At 42.6% G+C, this 27,972-nt stretch overlaps 2 protein-coding genes across 4 annotated transcripts in view; one reads left to right on the top strand and one right to left on the bottom strand.

The window, feature by feature from the left end:
- Nucleotides 1-27,972, bottom strand: part of IFT140 (intraflagellar transport 140) — a 79,727-nt gene that overhangs the window by 16,716 nt on the left and 35,039 nt on the right. The window lies entirely within an intron of this gene.
- TMEM204 (transmembrane protein 204) lies at nucleotides 182-27,895 on the top strand. Its single transcript, XM_027737916.2, has 3 exons — nucleotides 182-1,160; nucleotides 14,423-14,578; nucleotides 26,036-27,895. The coding sequence occupies exons 1-3, from the start codon at nucleotides 881-883 to the stop codon at nucleotides 26,278-26,280; spliced, it is 681 nt and encodes a 226-aa protein (XP_027593717.1). The 5' UTR covers nucleotides 182-880; the 3' UTR covers nucleotides 26,281-27,895.

Here is a 27,972-nt window from a genome sequence, read left to right as displayed (position 1 = left end):
GGGAGGGGAGGAGGCGTGAGGGGGGGAGGGGGCTCTCCGAGGGGAGGAGGGAAAACTTTAGAAGTCTCCATAGTCTTTTCCTTTCAGGAAACACATCCTGTTAATGTTTGACTGCCGCGGTAGTGGCTCTGTTTGTTGCAGTCGACTACGCCCTGAGGCTCACCAAAAACAGCCAGAAAAACAGCCATTTCCTCTTGGTGGGGAGGTGGGGGGGCCTTTTCCTCACTGCAGTGGCTGTTCTCCTCCCGGCACTCACAGCTCGGATCTTCGGAGAGGGACACGGCAGAGCAGCCCCCTCGAGATACTCCAGACTTGCAGAGCTCCTTTGGGATGACCGCATTCCTCTCTGGCTCAGCTTGGCTTTGAGAGAATGACATCTGTCACCGTTTGCAGGATTTTCTGAAGTTTGCCTCCAAACCCAGGCTTTTGGAGAGGCGCTTGGTTGGCTCGGAGGGCCCTGCGCTCGGCAGGCTCCGGCAAGCATCCCGCCTCTGCCCCGCCTCAGCTCAGGCTCTCCTGCCCCGAGACTGGATTCTGCCCGGATTCACCCCGTCCAACACGGAATGGACCTCCCTGTCACCCAGTTCACCACGGGACTGGCACTACTTATCAAAGTGCAAGAAGGTGGATAAGTCAACGCTAGGAAGGACTTATTTTGTGTTCTTATTTTATGGAATTCTCCTACCTACCTCACAAAATTCTCATTTCCTTGATCATAAACCCCTCTGGAGTTGACTTCAAGAATGAACGGTGATGTCCTCTAGCCCCCCATAACCGCCCAGCGCAGCCGCCTGTTCCCAGCCCCATTTCAATGTGCTGCAGCTGACTGGGACCCTGTGTCATCTGCAATCAGAGACTGGCAGTAAGCTGACAGTCAGATATGACTGTCCAGAAACTGGTAGCCACAGCTGTGTTGGTAGCTCTGGTCTCACTGATCCTTAACAACGCAGCTGCCTTTACCCCCAACTGGGTGTACCAGACGCTGGAGGACGGGCGGAAGCGCAGCGTGGGGCTCTGGAGGATGTGCTGGCTGGCAGAGTGGAGCAGAGGGGCTGCAAGCACCAGTGCCAGGCACGGGCAAGGGGAGGAGCAGGAGTGTGAAGCCCTGGGCTGGGGTTCGGAGTCGGCTGGGTTCCAGGAGTCTCGCAGCACTGTCAAACGTAAGTGCAGTCTCTTGTCTTCTCTGCGGATGCCAGGTCGCGATCGATAGGGTGCACCTGGTCCCCAGGAGATTCATGGCCTAACCCTGAAATCATTGTTAACTGTCTTAGTCTAAACACCTTTTCACATTCACCCCCAAATAAATTCATTTGAGGAAATAAGAATCATTATGTCCACCAGTGATGAACTGAACTCCTTCTTCTCTCCCCTCAAAGCCAGTATGCTGCATGGTGCTGTCTGGTTTATACAGCCTAGGGACTGATCTGCTTTGAAAAAATCACCTGTGAAGTGTGAGCCCAAAGCTCTGAGACACCTCAGGCTCTCTTCTCCCTCTTACCACGGGCTCCTGCCATACGGTATCCCTTCCTGCTCAGTACAACACCAACCACAATTGCTCTGAATACCATAAAACAAACAAAAAAAACCCAAAGAAGGTATTCCAATGACATGCTGAGTTATTTCTCCCTTCTCTTTGCTTTTGTTGGAAATGCCAGGAGCAGAAAAGACAGAAATAGTTTTGGTAAAAACATGTAAAATTGAGATAAGCCTTAACATGTGCAACTACTCTTCTTGATCCTTCTGGAGACACAACAAAGAACTATTAGAGGAATTTCTTTAAAAAGTGTTTTTAGGTGGACCCGTTCCATATCATATTGCCCAAAAAAATTATGCAGGAACATTTTTTGCACATTTGCTAATACTGAACCTGCATAAACCACAATCAGAAAACTTCTCAACTGTTCTAATGTCCTGACCCTTTCAATACCTTTTTTTAACTGAAAGATTATAAAAAGGATTGGACTGTGGAAAAAGTTCCCTGATGTGTATCTGCAGCTTCATCCCTGGAATGACTGCCCCAATTAATATCGATAAGCCATGTTCTAACTTGAACAATGTGTATCATTCATGAATTGTAAAAGTACATGTTTTGTAATCAACACTGGAATGAGCTCCTGCTCAGTGAATTTGGCTCCTGCAGCACTTTTATCACAAAAATTTGTATTTCTTGATGTGTGTGGGTCAGGAGGTGAGCAGTGTCTAAAGATCAGAGGTATCAGTTTCATGGCAGAACTGTCTGGGCAGCAGTTTCTCATCCAAATAGAATAGTGTGATAGAAAATCTTGAAATTTCAAAGTAATAATTATAGCACAATCAAGCGCCCAGAGGAATTCTCTGACAACCACTCTTAAAAAATTCTAATTTAAAGGAGGCCTTTCAAGCCCAGAAACTCAATTTACATAGGAATAAAGCATCCATTCCCTGTTTAATCTGGAAGCAAATAGTAAGCAAAAGGCCAGTTCTGAATTTTGATAAAGCCCTTAAAGGAAAATCTCCACTCTGCAGCTGCGTCATGACAAACTCAGTAGGAAACACACCTGTGGCATTTATTTTTAAGACAGCTATGTTTCCATGGCTGTACACATGGTCAGTATGAGCCTTGTTCTGCATCCATGGATTTGTCATTCTAAGGAATTTCTCTAATAAGAAATCACATACTATTTTAGTAATACCTATGGCAATCCTCATCTGTCAGTTGTAGATAAATCACAGACTTGCAGGTCTGTGTATGTATATACACACATTTAAAAAATAACTTTATGAAGGAAGAAATACTACGTTACCACATAGTATTTTGGATGCCATTTGTAGAACAATACATAAAAAAATCTGTTCTGCCAATAGCAATGCAAAAAATGCCATAATCTGGCTCATATAAAAAAATGTACTTATACACAGAAATACATATTCAGGGGGCAAGTTATTTATCTTACAGTTCAACAGAAAAACTGTACACCCTTGGGAACTTTGCTTGTCCATACACTGAAGACTCCTGTATGAGCAGACTGTAAGTAACAGCCAACCACAGGCACTGCTACAGCAGGTTTGCCCCTTGGCAGAGAGAAGCACATTCTTAGAACTTGTTTTTTACCAACTTTTCACTGCCTGCTCTTTCTCCCACTGAAATCACAGAATCACAAATGGTTTGGGTGAGAAGGAACCTTAAAGCTCATCTCATTCTGCCACAGGCAGGGACATCTTCCACTAGCCCAGGTTGCTCCAGGCCCCGTCCAACCTGGGCTTGGACACTTCCAGGAATGGGGCAGCCACAGCTTCTCTGGGCAGCCTGTGCCAGGGCCTCACCACCCTCAAAGGGAAGAATTTCTTCCTAGAAACGGCAAAAAAAAAAATAAATCCAGGGACAGGAGCAGGTGATATTAAAAATATAGGGAAAGGAAGCATCACAATGTGAACTATTTCTGCAAGGCACAACACAAGAAGTGTGGGTGACTGATCCATGGGGAAAGCACTTCAACTCTGTCCCTCAAACCTCACTGCTTCTGGAAGGGAGATCCCAGGCCCTTCCAGCTGTCTTTATCCAATTCTTTGTTTCTCTCTCTCTCAGTGCAACCCTGCACCTCTGTTTCAACCATCTGTGATGTTGAAAAGCTTCTGGCACAGTTCCAATGACTAACAGCGAGAGAATACCCAGGCCGGGGTGGAAGTTTTGGACGTGGGAACGGGAGGGGGTTTTTGGTGGATATTTTCCATTGGATTAAGCGGTGGTATCAGAGTCCAACAAGTGCTGCTGCTAGCATAAGCCAAGTGATGCAGATGTATGGAGGGGTGAGATGGCTACTTTTTAGTGCTAATAAACTCTCAGATCTGAAACCTTCACTTATGCTGAGAATCATCTCAGCTATGAGGACATCAATCTAAGTTTTTCTAACAAGCCACTGGACAATACAAACTTAAAGGCTTCACTGAGAACTCAGACTGCACAGCCCCTCTTCAGAACACTTTAAGGAAACCTGGCCAGGTAGCCCAACTCTCCTGTCACCTAAGCATGGGCAAAAACATTTGCCAAATGTTATGGAGATGTAGTTTCAGAACTGTTCCAAAATTTTGGAAGATTATGCTTTTGTCTGCATCTCTTAATGCTTTAAAAAAAGGCCCACAGGTAGTAGAAGCACAACCTCAGCAAGGGCTTGGGTAAGACAGCATGTCATGAATAGTCAACCCCCAGCTTCGGGTCCAGATCACACCCAGCGATGCAGCTCCACGCAGGGACACAGCACGTTCCACCAGTGATGCCCTCTCAGAGCCAGCCCTGCTCAAAGCCACCTATGTCCCGGCCCAGTATCAGGCCAGGAATACTGCAGGAACACACCAGATTGCTTGGAATCGACTTGGATATTTTTAACCATCTTGCAGGGTACAAATATGCCCTTAAGTTGTGCCGTGCTCCGAGGCTATCTCTGGGTGGACAGAGGGAGCTGATTTATTCATCAGCTGAGGTCACAGTTTGTCCCTTTTTGTCTAAAGAACATTAGGAACAATGTGGAAACACAGGAATAGGGAGGGGTTTAAAAGATATAAAACCTTGCTGGGTTCTTCAGGGCTGCAGGAGACATAAGGAAAATCCCAGCAGCAGGAAGCATGTGTCAAGATCAGATGCCCAGAGCAAGATAACTCGTGGGAATTGCAGTTCGGATGGGGAGCATAACCTGTGCAAGGAGAGGCACAGCACCAGGACAGCTACGTGACTGCCACAGGGACCCATCCAAACACCTGAAGGGATGGCTGATGCAAACACACAGACACAGTGGCTGAGACAGGATGCCACTGGGGTGGGAGTGAGGAGCTGAGGTTTGCTACAGAGGCAGCAGTTCACCTCAGTGCCCATGTCCACTGCATTTACACAAAGCTCCAATGTCTCCAAAATTTCCAACTTCTCTGAAATTTGGCTGTCTGGAAGCCAGGCTGAGTCAAGCAGCTGAGCATGCTGTAGACATGTGTTACTTGTCTCTATCTGGTTTTCAATATATACAGACCCAGAAAGGAGGCCAAGTGCATCTGGAGCAGACAGGAACTACCATCAGATTAAAAAAAGCCCAAAACCTTATCATACACATGGTACATGATAGACTGCTCAGGCTGTTCCACAGAGATGAGGCAGCACAGGGCTTGTGATTTCCCCGCCTAATATCTGAAATATAAGCAACGTTTAAATAAGTGAAAATACTAATTTAATGGCAGAAACCAATGGAGGTGAATTCTGAAAGGTCTGGCTCTTCAAATTAGAGTGCATGGTCATTTCAATGTGGGGTTACTATTCTGTGTACTCATTTTAGAAAAGTGCAAAACTTCTTGGGATTCAGGATCGGAAAAGGAACATAATATACGTTTCAATGCATTACACAGAAATATTGCCAGAGCAATCAGTGTTTGGTTACTCTCACCATCAAGACTTGGAATTCACTAAAGTGTTATGAGTGAAAATGGCTCTGAAGGTTTTGAAAATTTCAGATTAATGCATTTATCACAGCCACCAACACAGAATACCCTGCTGAGGTTTATAAACAGGAAAATCATGATATGTAGACAAGTCACATCTCATCAGAAACTATGTGGCAGCCATGTCTATTAAAACTGATGACTGTATAGAAGGTTCTCAATTTGGGTTTGCAAGGGCACATCACTTAACCAGAAGCACTTGTTTATGTTGAAAATAGTTGGAGGAGCCATGTCTTCACTCCAAAAGTAACCACTGAAGCTGTTATAAAAAACACCCACCAGCCACACTCCTCCCCCCAAACAAGATCTGTCTGCCTTTCAAACTAAATATTCACATGTGAAGTTTCACACTTAAGATGAGCTGAATGGTAAAGTTCCAAGAAACGTAAAGGGATGCAAGATTCCGCCAGTTTGTCATATCAGAACATTATTTTAATTGTGCCAAAACAGATTGGTTTCTCTCCCCTCCCCTCCCCTCCTTTTTTAAAATTATTATTTTTAAGTGAAAAAGCATAAATTGCATATACCAGAAAGCCTTACCGAAGGTGAAAAAAGCAAAATAATTTTTAAGATATCCATCCATCCATCATTTTTGAGATATTCATCCAGCTGCAGAACATACTGAGGACTCCTTGCAGCTGAAAGCTGTATGGCTGCTTACAGAGATTTTAAAAAAAAAGAGAGGGAGAGACTTTCCTTTTCAGGACAAAATCCTGTCCTTGCAGTAAGACACGCAAAAAACATCATCATGGGGAAGGGGTACAAATCAAATAAAAGATGTTTCACTTTTAAGAAATCAGTGACTATTCAGACCATCAAAATACATCTGCATCGCAGAGGCTTTAAACCTTCCTATGGTCTCAGTGACACAGCCATGCAAAGGTGCACTGAGATACTGCCAACATTTGGCTTAGTTTGTTTCACAAGTAGCTTTAACTTGTTTCAATATATTTCCTAATTCATACTCAAAGAGGTTAGCAACATAAATACCATAAGTTTAGATCGACAGAAGAAATTAAATGTCAAAGACTTCATAAATAGAGCACAGCTTTGGGAGGCATAGCATGATGCTGACTGTCAGTAAACAGTTACAGTGGTGCTATTTATTGTTCTTATCATCTCTTAATTGCTTTAACAGTAAGTGTGTCTGTTGTAAAATGAAGCACAGTTGTGCTCTGCACTTTCATAGTGCTCTTGATATCCAAGGCACAGCTCCAGCTGATTTCCATGGCAGCTGGGGAGGCTGCTCAGCACATCTGATCTTTGCTGACAATGCTGATATCCAAAACGAAAGAAACACACCATTCATTGCCAAAAGTTTGACTAAAGTGATTTTTCTTTTTATTCTAAGGAAGGGTTTCTTCTAAAATTATTTATTAATACAGAATCCAGTTTTCCAAGTTGGAACTCAGCTTTATGAACAGCAAGACCATAAGTGAGAGTCGGCAAGACAGAAGCCCTGCTCTTGCTGACTCTTGCCTTTTACCCATTTAGGTTCAAGTACACTATTCTGTCTTTTCCCAATGTTAAGTTGTTTGGCTTTGAATTTCTGAAGTCCCTATAATTTTAAAAATTATTCCAAAAGGCTGAAACATAGGATACATCCCTTATCTCAGGATAACACCTCAGCAAAATGTCAGGTTCCAGAGGAAACTGGTGGGCTCAGTTAGAATCTCTTGATTATATTAGAGAAAACCTAATTACTTATCTAGTTAGATTAAATTTTATCAGCAGAATATGATCTCAGCCTGCAGACACCCAGGCCAAGAAGATGAAATCTAGCACAGTTTCAAGAAACTGAAAATGGGTTCTAACAAAAATAAGTGAGGCAACTTAAGTGTAAGGAGTATTACCCGTTTCATCCATAATCAGTTAGAAATCTCTATTTCAGAAACACAACCATTTATCCTCCTTCCCAGAATAAAGTCACATATGAACATCAAGCATTTATGAAGACAATCAGGTACATCTCAGAACGTGTCCTCAATAATTCACCAAATAAGTAATCAGTAAATAAACCCAAGAACCATAAAAAGGAAACAGCAGCAGTAGAATATTCTTTTTAAGTTCTTTCATTACAAAACCAAGGAAGCAAAATCCCTCAGGAGATTTAAAGCATGGATGAACTGATAGATGTAATCAGCTTTACAGCAGCCTGAGGTGGCACCATCCCTCAGCTGAGTATAATTCATCCCATATTAGTAAGAGTTTAAGAGCTAATTAAGAGTTTGGGGACCATTTTTTAGATGTAACACACTTAGTGTCCCACGATGGACAGCGATAACAGCACACTCCCAGTCAGCTCCTACCGTTCAGATGCCAGCAGGAAATTGTGAGGGCACAGAGAGATGTTGAGAGTCAGCCCTGGCCCCTGGCACTGAGTAAATGTGCAGTCACAGATTCCTCCTAGGGCTGGAAACTTAATAACTTACAGAAGCTGGACTTAAGTTTGCCCTAAAATTTTTGTTGACCAAAAGTGGTCTTTCTCAGGGGGAGTTTTAGACAACTACGAAAATATTTTGAGCCATTTTGTTTAATCACTACAAAGCTTGAATTGACCCGCTTACTGGTTTTCTTCGCCTCTCTGCAGACCGAAAGGGGGAAGAAATGCTCACATTTTAAGCAATTAACATAATGTGATTTTCCAGTGAGATCATCCTTCCTCATTATCCCAAAACACTGCAAATTACTCTCCAGTATGACTAACTTACTTCTGCAAATAGTCCTAAGGCTATCCTGGAACATAACACCAACAGTCCTGGGGCTATCATGGATCATAACAAAACAAAATTGCTGCTTGTAAGTAAGAAAATCAAATCAACATCTCTAATCCAGATGGATACAGCTGGTTTAGGAAGTGAGCAAAACAACAAGGAATTTGAATTGGTCTCATCCCTGGAGTTTGGGGTTTGACTCTTGACTGATAACTGTTTTAAACAAAGCAGAATTCATTAAGCCAGTACCCAGAGCTGAACAAGAGTCCCAGCTGGATGCCCTGTCCATGAATTAACTGCTTCTCAGAGAAAATGGGCAGAAAACCAGGACAGGCTACCAGAAGGAAAAAGGCAGAGACCAGCAGTGGATGTTGATGAAGAGCAGACACTCAGGGCAGAGTTTTGGAGCCATTCAGTGACTAACCCTTTCCAGCTGTTAATAGCCAAATTGCATCTTAAGGAAGGTGGATAAAGGAGGGATTTCCCTCCCTCCTTCACCTGTCAGACACACATAAAGGAATAAACACCTTCTGTAGTGTCCAGGTCTGTTCTGCTGGAAGTATCCACCTCTAGCTACAGGGAACCACAATCTCTGGCCATAGGGAATACCCCTGTCTAGCTATAGGGTACATCCTCTTCTGGCTATAGGGAATTCTGTCACAGTTAAACTTCAGGAGATGAGTGACATGAACAATATTGAGTTCAAAACAAAAAAAGTGGGACCTCCAAAATACAAAACACCTATGTCATGACAGTCTTAGGCAATAGATTCTAGAAGTGAGGGGTTAACACAAATGCCACTAGTAACTGTGCAGACATTATAATCATTATTAACATCTTGTTTTACAAATTGTGACTAACAAACCATTAGGCAAAAGCTGATGAAGTCCTCAATGGCCACAAAAAGTGACAATGGAATCCTGGCTACTATAAATGAAGCTGAAATGGTTGAACAGATGATCCTAAATTCATAATAATAATAATCAAGTCTACGGAAAACTCATCAGAATAAAGCTGGCTAGTGAGGCATTTCTGCCTACATATAATTTAAAATAGGCAGAGTAAAAGAGCACAAAGGCAAATACTAAATTTCACAGCTCTTTCAAAAACTATATTGCAACCAATTTTATAAGAGATGAGGAATATTTATTCCTGGATTAATCAGTCATTCAAGCAGGAGAAGGCCTTTTTGGCCTGGTCTTCCTCAACAAGATTTCCATCTTCTATGGCTCTTCTATGGGTACAGCTCTGAGGAAACGCTTTGACATTGCACACTCAATTCTCTTTCTTGATCTGTACTGTCTATTGGTTGTTCTCAATAAAAGGAGACTACAGCTGCTTTCCTCAGATACCACTTCTGGGGTTGTAGTCTGGTGCAGAAGCTCAGCTTATGTACAAAGTAAAATTACCCTGTGCTGATCTGACAGTATGCCAAGTCACCACGGCTGTGAGTAAGAAAGCACAGCCACCTGGCACTTTCAGGCTGACTGTAACAAGTTCTATGGCAAGAAGAATGGACTTCATGCATTATTATAAGAGTTATACATTATTAACAGGCTGTCCAGGACAGAGGTGGAGTCATCATCCCAGGAGGAGTTTAACAGGCATATGGATGTGGCACTTGGGGACATGGTCAGTGGTGGCCTGGGCAGTGCCAAGGGAATTTGATGATCTTAGGGCTCATTTCCAAGCTAAACAATTCTATGATTCTAGGATTCTATGTTTTCTTTTTTTCCCCAAGAGGAATCATTACAATTCTAGAACAAAACTAAAAGTTCACAGATCACACATTAAACCTATTAGAATAAAACAACATCTCTCATATGAGAGATGGAAGGGTACTCAGTTCTTGTAACACCTTATTCCATAAAAATAACTGTCTTCATATTTAATGAAATCCTACCAGCTGCTTCCTTCTTATCCAACCAACCATCAGCCTGCTGTGGCTCCATGGACCAAGTGCAACCTGTTTTTTGGTTAAAAGCAGCAGCTATGCAAAATATCCAACAGTGCAGTGTATTAGGCCAATAAACATCCCTAAGTGTGCAGTTCTTACAAAGAGCAGCAAAGATCATCAGTATTACCCATCCAGAGCTGCTGCTCTTCCAGCCACAGGAGAGGACAGAGCTCAAAGAACCATTATGTAAAGATTAAATTATTACAAATTTTGTTGAAATTCAACTGAGTCACAGTCAGAAACTTACTATTTTTAGTATGCATATAACATCATGTGGCAAAGCTAAAAGACTTTGTAATACAGTTAAGTGTTAAAAAAAGTCACGAACAGCAGTGAAAGCAAAACTTTGGTGTTAATTTCTATGTTGGGGGTAGTATATATTTCTGGCATAAACTTCAGACTTTTAAAGGTTGTGCAAAAACAGAGGCTTTCTTTTTAGAGCTCTCATGTACTATATACAGACAGGGTAACAGAATCCATTATGGCAGCAATTTTTTAAACACTGCAAATAGTTCTGTCACTAAATGAAAGTACTAATAATGGCTGCAAGCCTACTCTTACTTTGGGCCTTTCTCCTTTGAAAGTCATTACCATCTCTTCAGGAAGCATTGGTCCTCAAAGTATTACAGAAGTCCATCTGAGTGGGAAAACAGAACACTCCAGATGTTCCAAGTTTTACTGATGTTTACAAAGTTCAAACATCTGACTATGATTCCATTACCAGCCAATGTGCTTCTTGACCTGTGAGCATTCAACATGGCAAGAGATCCAAATGCTGCCGATGCTAAAAGGACAACTTTGGAAGTTAAACACAAAATCTTTGAACATTTTCAGTGAAATAATATTCCTCTCTGGTCAGAGATAAACTCACTAGAAAAAGCCAAAAATACTTAGTATGTTACCTTCCTTCTTAACATTTTATTCAATGCGAAAAATTTTAATGGACTGTGGTTCTTAACTAACCCTTCAGATACCATACTATATTTTATTAAATTTTAATTAAATCATGAGTTGTTACTTAGAACACTGGAAGCTAAATATGATCTACAAGGGGAAAATAAAAGGTAAACATTTTTATGACTCACAAAAGTAGACCAGACTCCACAATTAAGTTTACTCTTGTTTATATTGAGTTTTGTTTTCTGCACTTCCTAGCAGTCTCCTTGGAAGATCAGGAACCAAATTCTGATGGTCAGTGCATCCACCAAACTTACAGCCAGTCAAGACACTTCTGAAAATCTGCTGAATATCCATGTCCAGAGTCTTTCTTTCTCTAATATATGTCAACTTAAACACAGCACTGCTTCTATTTCAGAACAGCAAAGACACATGAGCAAGAGATGTTGAACTGGCACAAAGATATTTGCAAATCCCACCTTTTGCTAGAGAGGAAGGAAAAGGATAAAAACAGGACATCCATCAGGTTAACAGGGAAAGTAGGAAGAAAAGCCTGACTAAAAGTACCCAACTTTGCAATTAATATATTCCATTCAGTAGCCAGCTGGGAGACACACTTTAATCAGGTTTCTAGTCAAGACTGCAGATATCCATGTCTGTAGTCATTGCTGCATTTGTTCTTTATATTTAATATAGAATCATAGAATAGCTCAGGTTGGAAGGGACCTACAAGGATCATTGTGTCCAGCTCCCTGCTCCTCACAGGACTACCGAAAACAAAACCCTATCACTAAGAGCATCTTACACACACCAGAGCTCTATCAGGCTTGGGAATGTGACTGCTGCCCTGGGGAGTGCGTTCCAGTGTCCCACCACCCTCTGGGGAAAGAACCTTTTCCTAATGTCCAACCCTGACACAGCTTCCTTCCAGCTCCTCGTGACCTGTCACTGGTCACCAGAGAGCAGAGATCAGCACCTCCACCTCGTGAGGAAGGTGCAGAATGAGATGGGGTCACCTCTCAGCCTTCTGTTCTCCAGCCTGAACTGGCCAAATGCCCTCAGTCACTCCTTGCACATCTTACCCTCGAGGCCTTTCATCATCCTGGTCATCCTCCTCTGGGCACACTCCCATTGTTCAATGCCCTTTGTATATTGGGGCACCCAAAACTGCCCCCAGGGCTCAAGGTGGGGCTGCCTTGGAGTGGAGCAGAGCGGCACGATCACCCCCTTCACCCAGAGGGAGATGCTTTGCCTGATGCCCCCCAGGGCATAGTTGGCCTTTTGGGCTTACAAGTGCACTGCTGACTCCTATTGAACTTGCCATTGACCAGGACCCCCAGGTCCCTTTCCAGGGGCTTCTCTCCAGCCTCTTGTCCCCTGATTTGTACATATAACCAGGATTGCCCCATCCCATGTGCAGAATCTGGCACTTGTTCTAGTTAAATTTCATACTGTTGGTGACTGCCCAGCCCTCTGGCCTGCCCAGACCTCTCTGTAAGGCCCCTCTACCCTCATGGGAAGCCACAGTTCCTCCCAGTTTAGTATCATCAGCAAACTTAACGTATCTTTGATTCCTACACCCAAATAATTTACAAAAACATTCAAGAGCACCAGCTCTCAAACGAAGCTCTGGGGAACCCCATTGGTGACTGACCACCAGCCTGATATCACTCCATTTAGTGTAACCCTTTGACTGCTCACCCAGTATATGATGGACTTGTCTGCCTGCATTGATCCATTGACAGTTTATCCAGGAGGATGATGTGAGAGATGGTATCAAAAACTTTGCTAAAACCCAAACTCACCACATCCACTGCCTTCCCTTGGTTGTAAGTGGAAAGTAAGTGGGTTAAGCAGGACTTTCCCCTCATGAAGCCGTGCTGGCTGTGACCAGTGACTGCACTGTCTCTCAAGTGTGTTTCAGTAACTCCCAGAATAACTTTCTCCATAATTTTACCAGGCACTGAAGTGAGACTGACATGCCTGTAGGTTCCAGGGTCTTCCTTCTTACCCTGCTTGAAAACTGGGACAACAATTGCCACCTTCCAGTCAATAGGAACTTCTCCACTCAAAACCACTGAAAAATAATGGAGAGAGGTCCCACAATAACATTCACCAGCTCCTTCTGTACCCTGGGATGGATTTCATCAGGCCCCATAGATTTATGTACATCCAGCTGGAGGAGCCAGTCTCGAACAAGCTCAGGGTTTGCTGGGAGTTTGTCATCCTCCCAGTCACAGACTCATTTCCAGAAGAAGATCCCGCTCAGCCAACCCCTCCTGCTTCCCTGCTTGCATGTCTCCCCATGCTTTAGAATTGCCAGCTCCTGCACTCTTAAGAGCCACTTTGTCCACAACCTTTTTACAAACTGCCCATCTCAGAGGGCACCTTTTCTAGTTGGCCCCCTCAGACTCTGCACCAAGAAGTTATCTTCAGCATGCTTCAGAAATTTCCTGGACCTGTTTGTGTCCACTGTAGGATATTCCCAGTTGATGTCGGGGAACTTAAAATCATCCTTAAGGCCCAGAGCACTATCTAGAGATATTCCTTAATTCCTTGTAGAATAATTCATAAGTGGCATTGTCCTGGCCAGGTGGTCAATAGTAGACTCCCAAAACATACTCCTACAACTCCTCCTATATATAAATATATATATACACACACACACACATACATTTTAAAAAACGGTAACTTTTTACTTGTACATGTAGATTATGCTCTAATGCCTCATTAAAAACTGCCAAGCCTTGACATCTTCATTATAACCATTTCCCTCGTTACAGAGATGGAAATATAAGGGTCTTTCCAGTGCCTCCCAAAGAATAATAAATGTCAAAAGAAGAAAAAGTTAAGAATCCTCTATATCAAGCTTCCATAAACCTGTAAGACCTCAACATTAACATTCACAAGATATTTTCTAGGACAATACAGATGGACAAGGGAAAAAAGAAATTCAGGGTGTAATTAGTTTGGAGTGATTATTATTTTAGGGTCTTGAAAAACTATTTATTTATGGTTCCATTTCCATCTGTGTCACACAAATGCAAAGCAAACATCATTCCTGCCCCGAACAATTCTGGCTATGAATTACAGATAGAATCTTCAATGGGCAGAATTCCAGCACCTCTAGTGGGTCATCCTGGGAAAATTAGCTGTTTGTTTCATGCACTGAAGCAATACTTATGGGATGCTGTGCAACCAAAGGAAAGATCTGACACACATCATAAAGAAAATCCTTTCTTAATCAGATCCCAGTTAGAGCAAGGGACTGCTGGGAGAAGGAATAGTCTGAGAACTCTTTTCTGTGGACTGACAAATTTTACATTCCTGCTCATCCAGGATTTTTTTTTCCCCAGGTTTTTACTGTTTTAACTTTATGCTTCCTCTGTTTCCCCAGTGCAGTTCGACATGATGAGGGCCTGTAACCTCATCGCCACGGTGGCTCTGACCGCGGGCCAGCTCATCTTTGTCCTGGGGCTCATGGAGCTCCCCATCATCTCCCAGGACACTCAGTGGTGGGAGGAGGCCATAGCTGCCGTGTTCCAACTTGCCAGTAAGTCCACTTCTTTTTACTGATGGAAAAGTACTCAGTATCTATTAAATCCAGGTGGAAAAGAGTTTCTTACTTTATAAATCTTTCAAGTGACAAAGAATAGCAAAAAGACCTAAATCTAAAAGCAAGTTCATTGTCTCTGAGAAGCTCTCTCCCTATGAGATTCTGCAGGACATGAATAGAAGCTTTTATGTGGGATATATTAGAATGAGGCTTCTGCCAACCAAGAAAAACAAGCCTTTATTATTTCCTACAAAACCAGGAAGGCAAACATAAAAGAAATAAACTGGATGCACTGTAATCCCACAATTTAGCAGGATAAAATATACCAAAGGAACTGTGAGAAAGCGGAGCAGAAGGGCTAAGAAAATTTTTGAAGCCTTGTTGAAACATGACTATTTGCTTTTAGCTAACTGAATTTTACTCAACGACCACCAGCTGGATTTTGGCAGACAGATACCTCTGCAATCCAGCAAAGAAAACTGAAGTCAACTCATACCACTGACTGCTATAAATAAAATTCCCACAGCAATTCTCACGGACTGTATACAGAAATGCATGAGGAAAGGCGGAAATGGGTTTATCACAATTCCACTTTGACAACAGTGGCAACAAAGTATAAACATTCTGCAGTAATACTTTTCTTTACTACATAAAGTAAGTCACTCAGTATTCATTACACTAAGAGTATAAAATATATCCATGCAGGAAACTGTCATTAATGGAGTAACATTCCAGCCGCTTACAAGATCAGATTAAAAATACAACATTTTTTTATATATATATATATATATATAAAAACAGGTTATAATAAAGCAACACCATTTTATTTTCAATTTTAATTTTAACTTTAACAACTCAGAATATTAAGAATGGCATAAAGCTACTGAGACCTCAGGTTTACACCACTGCAAGATCAGAATTTGGCCTAGGTCATTTACATAAGGTTTCACAGCAATAAAATGTTCAGGTTTATTTAGGTACATTAAGGACGAGGAACCTGAAATCCAAACAAGAGGAGGGTTCTGCAGAGGTTCTGTAACTCTCAAAGCACCCGATCCAGCTTCAGGTGCGGCAAGAGCCTCAAGCACCAGCCAGTGCTGCCAAAAGACAGATATACAGCCTTAGAATCACAGAATCATAGAATCAACTGGGTTGGAAAAGACCTCTAGGATCATCAAGTCCAACCCTTGATCCAACCCTGCCGCGGTTACCAGACCATGGCACTGGTGCCACATGCAGTCTCAGTTTAAACACCTCCAGGCCTTGCCATAAAAGCTCTCCCTAGAGCCCCACCATGGTCTGTGTAACTGTGGATACCTTCTGGAAAGTTCTCCCTGACCCTCTGGTGCCTGCTGAGCTCTGCCTCCTCCTATCCTCCCCAAACTCACCCTGTGTGTTTTTCCTCAAGCGGAAAGGCATTCTGGCTCTGTTTGGATGTGTTGTTTCATTGACGAGCAGCACAGGGGACAGCCGTGGGCCTTTCTTCTGCCACAGCTGCTAATTTTAGACTGGGCCTTTTTTTTTTTTTCCTGTGCTGGAGTCTGTTTTAAACACAGTCAGAGAGAGACTGAAGGGCGCCAGGATATCCCGACACAGGAGAAGGAAATGCCTGCTATTACCTGTTATGAAAGCTGAACCTTGAAATCCCCAGTGCTGGGAGGGGAGAGGAGAGGAAAGCTGGAGTCCGAATGATTAACAAAATACAAATGAGAATGGCTGAAGAAGCTGTTGGATCAAGGAGTTCATCTGCCTGCTTGTGTTCAAAGGTGTAAAGGCAGCCTGTGACAGCTACGAAGACAGACATTGTGGGTCTGAATTTGCAGAAATAACACAGTGACTGTCACTGCCCCACCCCTTTGCAGTTACGCCACACTCTCCTTTACCCTCATCAGATGGTTTTCTGCCCATGATATTCATTTTACATCTCATTATCTTAATGTAAGTTTTCTGTTTAAACAAATTCCTTCCTGATATCCAGAACAACCAGCTGAAGTCTTCTGGAATGCATACTTTTGCAAAAAGTGGGAAGAAGTTGTCATATCTGCCATTATCACAATATAACGGGATGACTTCCTGGAAACCTCCCTAGTTTTTTCAGGACAGCGGTGTATCAACTGCTGACTCCCTAGGATATCAGGGGTCTGCACTCACCAAATTCCCTGGATTGGGCCCAGGTGACAGCAATTTAGACATTATGGATGAAGTGCCTTTGATATCAGACAAAATCCATGTGCAAAGGGTGAGCAAGCCCAGCATTTCTACTGCTCCGATGAAGGACTGATGCTGCACTGGGAGACATAGAGTGTTCTACATTGAAAGGGAAGACAGTGGCCACCCCATATCCCATGAGCCACAGATGACACTCAGTCTCTGAGCCTCCACTGAGACAGTGACCTCTCAGCCTTTCTCAAAGAAAAGTAGCAATATTGGGCAAAAACATCAGAATAGTGAATACGATGCTTGCACTTAAAAGCATTTGGTCCATGCAAACAGTCCAAGAGAAACCCCTGCAAGGCTCTTCCCTGCTTCCTTTGAAGGGTTAAAGTCAAGGTACTTCAGGTCAGACAGATTATTTATGTGAGAAGAGTAGGTAATATTTAAGAATGAACATTCAATCTTATTAAATATTTCTGGCTGGGTAATTTCTGTTCATTACACTTTCAAGTGAAAGAACACTAGCACCAACCCCCTATTTTTTCCTTTTCAAAATCCAAATGATCTGAGGAACTGTTCTGCAGTTCCTCATCCTGCCAGTACTTTCAGAAATTATCTTGAATCATGTTCCCTCTAATTCCAACTCCTGTTTGATCTCTACCTTTCATCCTGGAATATGCCAACAAGTGCTGAAGAGAACCACAATGGTCAGTGGTAGAATGAGATCTCATATTATGGGGGAAGGCTCAACCTACAATTTTCTTATTTTTAGTCAACTGAAACTCTGTGTGGGTTTCATTAGAGTTTCCCATGGTCTGAATAGAAGTCCTTGTTGGCTTAGAAAACTAAGTATGCTAAGTATTATCTCCAAAGTCTATCACAAGCTCAAATCAACCATCTCTAGTCCACTGGAGCTTACAGTGGCTCCAGGCTCCACCACTTCCTCACTCCTGCCACCTGCACATGCATTTGACAGCCATTCAAAAAGGATGGACCTCTGACAGAAAATAAAGCCCCAGGAAGCAAAGAGGAAGGAAAAAAGAGAGGAAACAGCACTGCTCCTGGGACAGCAACGGGATTCACACAGCTCCAAAGCTCCGCAGCCTCACACCTCCCTGTTAACAGGAAAGTGAGCTGTTTGCTTTGGAAAAGCCTCCTGGTGAAAATGGAACCAGTGTCGTACGTGGAATTTTGTGTCAAAGCTCAGAAGTTCCCCTTTAGAGGATTTTGTGGTTTCTGTTTTTTATCAAGGAACTGTTAAAAACTCCATGTGCTGAATATAGGATGAATAACAGCTGACAGAAGAGCTGTTGGAAAAGGAAATCCATACTAACAGCACAGGGAAGAAAGAGCACTTCAGAGGATATTGAACTACTACAAGCACTAACTTGCCAGATGTGATCAGGCCTTGAGGGGCTCCAGCCAAGTCTTGATCTTGTATAATGATGATTATCACAGATTTAAGAGTGAAATGTTAAAAACATAATAGGGAAAATCTGGGATAGAATACCCCTTACATTAGATCTCATCCTGGTTTCTGAACGTCCAAGACTGCAAACCTGAATCATAATGATTAATATTCTTGCCAGTCTGCTTTCAGCATTAAATTACTTTAATACATAATATCCTGAAGATTAAAAAGTTTTGTGTTCCTACTGAGCTTGTCATTTACAGCCAAATACATTACAGTCTTACCTCTCTTGAATTTCAAGCACTGCATTCCAGCTTTGCCCACTGTGTTTTTCTGCCGATGCTGTGTTTCACTCCAGACCCCTAATCCATCACAGGAAAGCTGAGCTCAAGCATACTCTAATTCCCGTGCTGTTAAAACTAAATCAAATAGTTGTTGGACCATTTACCTTCTCTCTTCTTTCTGGGTCCAACCACTTTAGATTGACTGATATCCAGAAAAGCTCAATGCAGATCAGAACAGCACAGCAGCCATCGGAGAACAAGGCCGAAGATATTCCTGACAGAATGTGATCCTGGCTTCTGTATTACTTCCTTCCACCTTTTTCCTTCACGACACTCTCAAGCCAGATCTGTTCTAAGATGAAATCTATGGAGCTGTAAACCTACTACTTCCTGGAAAGGAAGCAAATAAATGAGATGCTGTAAATAACCTAAAAATCATAACAGAAAGAGAGAACTTGACTGCTTGGCTAGTGCTTAATGTTTTCGTTCTTTCTCATTTTTATTTCACCTCAGTGCCAAATGTGCCTGCTCTTTATGTGGACTGCAAACATCACAATAAGTGATCTTGTTTTCACATACTTGCAAAATGAACTACATTTTCAAAGATCTTAAAATCTAGAAGCCTATCCCACTTATTTTGTCTGAAGTAGTTCCTGGGAGCAGCTGAACCAGCAAAACTGGGAAGGGCAGTAGCTCCCAAGAAGTGTGGTGAACTCCTCATCTGGTATAGCTGCAGCAGGGAGAAGATTTGCCTGTATTCTTCATGGCTAAACACTGACAAGAGCAGCAGGCAGGTTGTTGTAGCATCTCACTGTCAAGGGCATATATTCTGATTAGAAATATGGTAACAAATTATTACCAGATCAATATCGTTTGGATATGCAAGGATAAGGAATGTTTTATGACAGCCACAGCATTAGAAATAATGCAGTAATAAGTGTGTGAAATGGCAAGTTCTTCAACTCATTCACTTTATTGCTTACAAACACACACATCATATATGCATGGAAGTGTCTCATGGAAACAATTCAAGTCAAGTTGCCTCCCTTGATCCAGTTATGCAGCTCTAACCCTCTGAGGTATCAGGAGATGAAGAGAGCACTTGAACAATGAAAGCAGAAGATGACATTGAAATGTCCAGGACTGCTTCTCTCTGCACAGGGTATTTTGGCTCAGGCTGATCCCACCTGCAGTACTGCAGCCAGGTCTGGGATCCTCAGCATAAGACAGACAGGGACCTGTTGGAGTGGGACCAGAGGAGCCCACGGAGATGCTCCGAGGGCTGGAGCCCCTCTGCTCTGGAGCCAGGCTGGGACAGCTGGGGGTGTTCACCTGGAGAAGAGAAGGCTCCAGGGAGACCTGAGAGCCCCTTCCAGGGCCTAAAGGGTCTCCAAGAGAGATGGAGAGGGACTTGGGACAAGGACCTGGAGGGACAGGACAAGGGGGAATGGCTTCCCACTGCCAGAGGGCAGGGTTAGATGGGATTTTGGGAAGAAATTCTTCCCTGTGAGGGTGGTGAGGCCCTGGCACAGGTTGCCCAGAGAAGCTGTGGCTGCCCCATCCCTGGAATTGTCCAAGGCCAGGTTGGACAGGGCTTGGAACTTGGATTGGAAGGTGTCCCTGCCCATGGCAGGGCGTTGGTTTGAGATGAATTTTAAGGTCCCTTCTCACCCAAACTATTCCATGATTCTGATTTACAACAGGACCTTATAGCTGTGTCTGATATGAAGTTTATTACAATTAAAGCAGAGCTTTAATTGGCTCCAGGTGCCTCTGAATCCAAGGTGTCAAGCAATGCTTATAGTCAACTTCCAGTGTAAGAGTCTGCACATTTATCCTTATTTAAACAGCTGTCCAAGAGGAATTCTGCCTAATTCATTGGGAATGCTTTTCGACCTTCTGTTCATAGGCTGGCATAATTTCTAAGGAAACCTCCAAAACCTCCAGAAAAGCAAGTTACTGTCAATAGACCTAGACTGGTTAAACAGTGCTCTGCACCTTCCTTTGAAGATTTCTGACATAAAGTAGGATTCACTGCCTTACACTAACTAAATCTTCCATCAGGTTTAAGACAGGGACTGACAAAGAACACAAGCCCTTGTAATTCAGAAAAGTGAAGGACAAGAGGGTCTTATTGCCCCTGAGAAGCTGTGCTACTCTCTTAATTCTAAGAGATGTTACATGCTTCCAAAATCCTTGGAAGGAAATTTTAAATTAAAAAAAAAAAAAAAAAAAAAAAAAAAAAAAAAAAAAAAAAAAAAAAAAAAAAAAAAAAAAAAAAAAAAGTTGTTGTTCTTAACAATGTCCTACTGAAACCTCAAGGGTCATTTGAGTCCCTGGGGCATTAGAAACCAAAGCATCATCCAGCCTGGTGCTGCAATGAAGAGCACACTACTGTTACAGAGGACCCACATTTGCCCTGCACAACTCCTTTAAGTGCCAAGCTGAAACAGGAAAAGGTGTTTATTAACTAATCATTTGCATAAGTCCTACAGGAATCACTTTGGGAATCCATCTCACATTGATAAATAAGGTTGAGCTCCTACAAGCATCTCATTCAGGTGTGTGACTCATCACAGCTAAACCATTCCCTGTGAAACTTGATGGGGTACATAGAAAAAGGAGGGAAACATTTCCCTTCCCTGTTTGCAGTTCTGCTGCACAAGCGTGGGTGGTGAATTCTCAACAGTCTGGCTGCTCTATTTTCCTTCTTCTCCCTTTTCCTGGCAGCAAAAGTCATCCTATAGGACAAGCTGTAAAGAGGAGGATTATAAATCCCAATAAAGACTTTCTGGCGACCCAGAAAAAAACATAATGTGAATGTCTTCAACTGCACTATCCATGCATAATAAAAAGGAAGAATGAGAATCAAGGGGTGCCTGAAAAAGCAACAAACTAATCACAGAAGTAAAAAAGTGACTGTTAGAGTTCTTTCAAAACGCTAAAATTCCATAGTTGGCTTGCAGCCAGCTTCAGTCAAACAGGAAATCCAGCATACAGATCTGAAATGTAAGTTCAAAAAGTAACATTCTCCCAGCCCACTCCCACTGCCACAGTCAATAAATACTGTCCCAACCAAAAGTCTTCCGAGTGACTTCGTTATCTGTTTCCTTCCCTAGTGGAAAAGCCCCCCCATTCCAGCTTGTTTTGCTATGGATGGGAAACAACCAGAGATAAACAGCAGTTCTATGGGAAAATAAAGCACTTCAAGTAATCTCATCAGGATTTTTAGTGAAGATGTGGCCTCTGTGCAGACTTGAGACAATAAAGAATAAAATTATCTGAAATTGATTGCTGTACCTAATGAAATTGAGGGAAATTCAGCCACGCATCTCGAAGTCTTGTCATCTCTACAAAACAGAAAAGAAACTAAACCAGATGAAAATGTTCAATATTTTCATAAATAAATTTAAAGAAATATGTCCCTTCTGCAGCCCTCCTTAACCTGCACTGTACATTATGAGCTCAGGAAGCCTGATGTCAAAGAGAGCAATTTTCTGATTATTTTTGGTAGAGTTGCCTATGGGAAATAGTCTGGGAAGCCAACTGTCTTCCTCCAGGTATCTTACTGGAATAGTGAAACTGAATTCAGACATTGCTACAAATATCTACCTAAAAAGGGAAAAGTTACCACAGTCAGTTCTAGTCCTGGAAACTATTCCTGAACAAGGTTAATTTTTATAGGGGTACTTCTAACTATTAAACAGCACAAATAAGTGAACTACATGTGTTTGCCCAGTCATTTACATAACAGACTAAATGTTGATTAAGCTGTTACAGACAAAATCTATCCAAGCAAACTTTGGGGTTTTCACTCATCATCATCTTCACAAAAGCAGCATTCATCAAAATTTAAATCTTACCATCCTATACAAACTCAGTCATTTTGGATCATTATGATTTCTTTACCCTTTGCTCTGGAGCTCCCACATTTATAATTCCAATATCAGGCCACACTAATATAAAATAAGAATACTGGAAAATAACATTCTCAGTGACGTTTCCATTCTAGAGCTCACTGACACCTGCAGAACTCTAAAACTGATTGAACAAATTCTACGGTAACATATTTTCTCCTCTCCCACATGTTTTTCTCTTCTTAAATGTCAGCTCCTGTCTAGCCTGCAGCAAAGGATTCTACACAGAGCCTCCATTTTAACTCAAGAGCTCTGGCAACTGGCTCCTGGGATCTGCCAACTCAGGGAGCTCTCAAACCAGTTCCCCTGCCCTGCCCACCCACTGGCTCAGAACTGGGAAAGGAGAGAAAGCCTCTTGTATGATTGGCTGCTCATCTGAGCAGGGTTCAGGCAAAGGGCCTGCAAAGGGAAATAGTCCTGCTAGCATAAATAGTTTTATTTTGGGATCTGTAAGGAAGCCTTAGTGCTTTTTTCCTGGTGGATAATTGCTCCATCAGATAGAACATGGAGATGTGCAGACATTTAGGACAGTAACTGGCCATAAGTGATACATAAGGAGAAAAGGAAAAGCTAAGTAATTTCATTAAAAGCTGGGTATTTGGAAAAACATTTAAATACTGAAAATAGTCTACAGTGGAAATTAAGCTGCAAGACATGACATAGCATCAGGGTTACTCTGGTGTTTCTGAACCCATGTCCCTCTGCCACGAGAGTCTCAAACAAATATTGCAAGAGAGTGTGTGCGAAGGGGACTATTGTTAATATTTATAACTGTCCCTTAGAGGTATCTGTGGGTGGTCACTGGTCCACATGACTTCTGCTCAAACTTCTTCCTGCTTAAAGTTTTATGATTTGCTTCACATCTTTTTTTAAAATTTATTTAATGCCTTATGGATTCCCTGTGAAAGTGTGTGTGAACTGGAAACAAGTTCTGAAAGGAAAACTGAAAATCAAAACTGATCATGTTTTCTCATGTGCCAGACTCCTCAGTAAGATGGGACTCTTGATTTGTATCAATACCCTCCTTCCTGCCAATTTTAAACCTGAAGGAGATGAAAGAGGTCAACAACTCAGCTGCAGAAGGTGCAAACATCTCCCTTTCTCTCAATTTCCTACCTTCATAAGAAAATTCCTATTTATCATTCTTTGAGCAGTGGACCGCAACCTCTTGCAGAGCAGAGCACTATCAGTCTGTGTCATCATTATAAGACCTAAATGAAGATGTAAATTCCAAATTCTTTATAAGCACCTCACAACTAGCATCCTCTGCTCCCAGTGCTCTGAAATACAAAATAAAGACAGGGGAAGCTTCATCATCCAGGTTCCACAGGGGGCAAACTGAGCCATCTCAGAGGAAAGATTAAAAAACCTGATTTATCTCACAATAAGGGATCTGATCTCCCCCTCTCTTCTCTACCATGTGCCTCAGGACAAACTGAACTCAGAGAATGACACTGGAAATGAGGGAAACCTATTGTTTCCCAGCTCTGCTAAAATCTTCTTGGGTGTTATTGCTAACAATCAATAGATTAAATCAATAGATTAAACTCATACAAGACCCAGATAACGCTAAACAGCAAAGTCATGGGAACTCAAAAGCAGTTCAAGGAAACCTCAAAGAAAAGAAAGAGCACAGTTAACTGTGGCTTTGAGGACAAAAACAGTGTTCTGTGAATGCTGAAAAAACATGGGCAAACTTCAGTGACAATTTGGAATGCACCAGGAGAGAACATTCCCCCTCCCACGTGGTGATGAGCTGAGCATGTGAATATATAGAAAAATTAGCTCCCTCATTTGCCTTCAAGAGTTCATCCAAGGATATAAATGACATCTGCCTGGCTTCAAAGGACCAGGATTTTACAAAGCATAAAGCATGTGATATCAGTGTGTCATCCAACAGTGATTACTGGGGGGGGGGGGGGGGGCGGAATAAATCAAGACTCAAGCTTAATTTGTCAAAAGCACAACTTCACCACTTTTCTACCTCTGCTCTAACTCAGTGTTTTTGAACAGGAGTCAAGAAGCAACTTTCAAACCTGTATACTTGGAAATAATGCTGGATGACCACCTATGCACTGGGAATCCACCTCCGACTTGCTAACATGGAAATGCTACCCTGAGCAAGTCTGAAGGCTCCGTTTGGGAGCACCAGCAAACCACAATTGTGTGGATCGGCAAGTTCTGCCACTCAGTGTGCTCCATGTGGCCACATTTTTCCCAGATGAAACTTGTTCACTTATAACTAAGTTGAACCATTAAATAACTAAGAGATTTACTGACAAAATCAAGGAGTTATTGTGTCCTTACAACTGAGTCAACAGCCTAAAATCCCTCCAGGGAACATCAAGCCTTTTTCACAGCAGAGCATCGAAAGAGCAGGAAAGAACCTGTAAGAACCTATTTCCTCCTCACCTATCCTCAGGCAGAGATGCCTCACTCCAAAGCCTCCCTGGCCGTGCCAGCTGTGGTACAGCTCTCCTCTCAGGAGGAGAAAGTGCAGCAAGCAATTGAGTTACAAACCACCCTCTAGATAGACACGGGAGAGCCAAAGATGCCAGACATCTCCCGAAGGAATATTCCTTCAGTGTTTGTATTATGAGGAGGGGAAATCAGCCTTCACGTTATTGACTCTCAGAACAGTACAAGTGTCATGCCTTTAAGAAATGATTGATTTTTTCCTCCTATTTGTACTTAATTTCCCTCCTCTGTTTTTTTATCTGTATATAACTCGAGTCTTTTCCATCTTCACTGCATTACTAGTACTCTTTTTAGAAACTTGATACAGTGCATACTCAGGATGGGATCTTTCATGGAAAATAAAGGACCAGAGCCAGGGATCACATCATTGTCATGTATCCATGGGGACAGTGTTTGCAGGCACAAGCAGTGTGGCTAACTGAGAAGACACTATACAGCCACTGGACTTACTTGCTCTTGACTTCTCCTTGCCCATGACCTCAGGAAGATGGTGTCCAGAAATGTTCTGGCAGTTTATGGGTCTTTGTTTATTCCATCTCCCTTCATGAAGGGGTCCTTTTGGCAATGACATTCTTGTGTTATGGTGGTGGTTAAGGAAGTGTGTAGGAGAAGAAAGAGGAAACCTTTCCTTAGTTAGTGGAAATAGTTAGAAGCATACTTGCCTCTTTGTATGTTTGTTTCAATCTAATCATAAATTACTTCTTTTAAAAAAGTGAAAAATAATTTTGTTTGACAATAGGGACAGGAAGGAAGGCTAGGCTGGAGCCCCTCTGCTCTGGAGCCAGGTTGCGACAGCTGGGGGTGTTCACCTGGAGAAGAGAAGGCTCCAGGGAGACCTGAGAGCTCCTTCCAGGGCCTAAAGGGTCTCCAAGAGAGATGGAGAGGGACTTGGGACAAGGACCTGGAGGGACAGGATAAGGGGGAATGGCTTCCCACTGCCAGAGGGCAGGGTTAGATGGGATTTTGGGAAGAAATTCTTCCCTGGGAGGGTGGTGAGGCCCTGGCACAGGGCTAACATTGAGCCTCTGTTTAAGGCAGTACCATCGTGCCCAAATATGAATTCAAGAACACATCCAGCACATCATAATAGGGATGGAAAGGCTTTATAGACATTGAGTCTGTAAATGTTGAGAAGCCTATGGCATCTCGCCACTACAGAAATTTAAGAGAAGAATTCATTAAAAAAATAAGTCTGTCATTCTGCCTGCAGGTTTTGTTCTGGTTATTGGGCTGGTGACATTCTACCGCATCGGGCCATACACCAACCTCTCCTGGTCCTGCTACCTGAACATTGGAGCCTGCCTTTTGGCCACGCTGGCAGCTGCCATCCTGATCTGGAACATCCTCCACAGGCGCGAGGACTGCATGGCCCCCCGGGTCATCGTCATCAGCCGCACCCTGACCGCTCGCTTTCGCCGGGGCTTGGAAAACGACTACGTGGAGTCACCATGCTGAAGGAGAGCACTTGAAAGGGGAAGGATCTCCAAGGAGATCTGCATTGGAATTGTTTTTCTATAAATATATGCTATAATTTAAAACTAAGGGTTGAAAGACATCACAACGCTCACTCTTATGGGCAGAGGCCCTCAATTATTATGTGGATGGGCTCCATCTCTCTCTATATATATATATGTATAAAACACAGTGTTATATATATTATATTATATTGCCCTCTCCCTCTGCTGTACAGCACAGAATGTTGGATTGTCAGAATCCTGACAGAGAATCACAGCTGCATGGCAGCAGGGTCAGCTGGAGAAGACACCGAGTGTGTGCAATGAGAACACAGGAAAGAGGGAACCAAACACACGTTTTCTCTGTCTGCATCAAGTTCTCCTGCTCCCCAATAATAAAGTAAAAAGCTATAGGCTTTGGAGTTAACAGGCAATCTGAGAAAGCAGAAAACTCACTATAGAATAAGTAATGGGTTTAACAGCTGTTCAAATTTCATGACTCTCTAGTCCTTCCATCCACCTCTCTACAAGGAATGGATTCCCATTAGCTGTAACATGTGCTCCCAGCCCCAGCACAGCCCAGAGAGTAAACAGCAAAAGCAACTCCAACTATTTCAACGTAAAGAAAGGGAATGCAGAAGAATTAAGCTGCATTTTTTCAGACACTTCTTTTGTATCCTGAGACAAAGGTTTGGGTTTGTCCCATGTGTAAACAGACAATAAAAATGAGAAGGGTACGCAGCTAGAACAGGCCACACATGCTGCTGAAAAATCTACTTCAGTGTTACATTGAGGGCAAATATCTTCAGGAGGTTACCTGGACTCCCTAATAATCACAGATATGATTAACTTACATTGTTGGGAACTATTATCAAAAACAGATATTTCAGCCCAAATTGGTTTCTTTTCTTCCCAGCCAGCTTTAACATTTGCTTTGACATTAGAGTGCTATGGCAGGACACCAGCTCTGCCCAGCAATGCTCAGAGGCACATAACACAGGGAACACTGGAGAACAGAGCTGCCACTCAAGCACCCAAACTGGAAAGTAAGACACATATACAAGACTTCAGCATGAGATTTAAAAACGACCTGCCTAGTAACTTAATTTGGTCATGGCTAGGCTTAGCGAACGAAGATTTAGGAAGGCTCTATCCACATTTGTTACAAGCACGCTGGTGGCTAATGATGTGGTAACAAAGTGAAAAATGAATACCTTTGGAACGAGGACTATTATAAGTCTCACCCTGAGAAGCACACGGGCTCACAAAAGTCCTGTGCATGTAATTTTCAGGAAGAAAAACAACACACCAAAAACTATTATGCAGGAACACCCGGGATACAGGAACCTGAAGCAATGTCAGGTGTTTAAAAGCTCTCAGGATGCTGCTCTGAGCACAGTTAGTGATAGGTTTGACGGACCATGAGCTGTGAATGTTACAAACCCCTTAGGACTGTTGCGTTGCTCCCAGCTGAGTACACTGCTTTGCTTCTCTATTTCCACACTTTGTTAAAATGTGATCATCAAGCTGGCTCTTGAGTTCTGTTCTGCACTCAGTTTGGATGTGATAAGAAACTCAACCCCAACTGCTGCTCTGCACCACGTTTCAAGTGAGCAACACTCACTCTCTCTGCAGAGACTGATGCTCTAGAACAACTGCACTGCTCTAGACTATCAGGGTAAACACCATAAAG

The sequence above is a fragment of the Pipra filicauda genome, unplaced genomic scaffold, assembly GCF_003945595.2.
Source record: "Pipra filicauda isolate LSUMZ 115617 unplaced genomic scaffold, ASM394559v2 scaffold472_size498715_pilon, whole genome shotgun sequence".
NCBI lineage: Eukaryota > Metazoa > Chordata > Aves > Passeriformes > Pipridae > Pipra > Pipra filicauda.
Note: the sequence above shows the minus strand (reverse complement) of the source record. Positions and strands in the feature narration are given on the sequence as shown.

Bases quoted from the DNA above. Each gene is read 5' to 3' on its own strand.
- TMEM204 (XM_027737916.2), top strand. From the start codon at position 881: ATGACTGTCCAGAAACTGGTAGCCACAGCTGTGTTGGTAGCTCTGGTC. The intron at 1,161-14,422 runs GTAAGTGCAGTC...CTGTTTCCCCAG, and splicing joins GTCTCGCAGCACTGTCAAAC to TGCAGTTCGACATGATGAGG. The intron at 14,579-26,035 runs GTAAGTCCACTT...TTCTGCCTGCAG, and splicing joins TGCCGTGTTCCAACTTGCCA to GTTTTGTTCTGGTTATTGGG.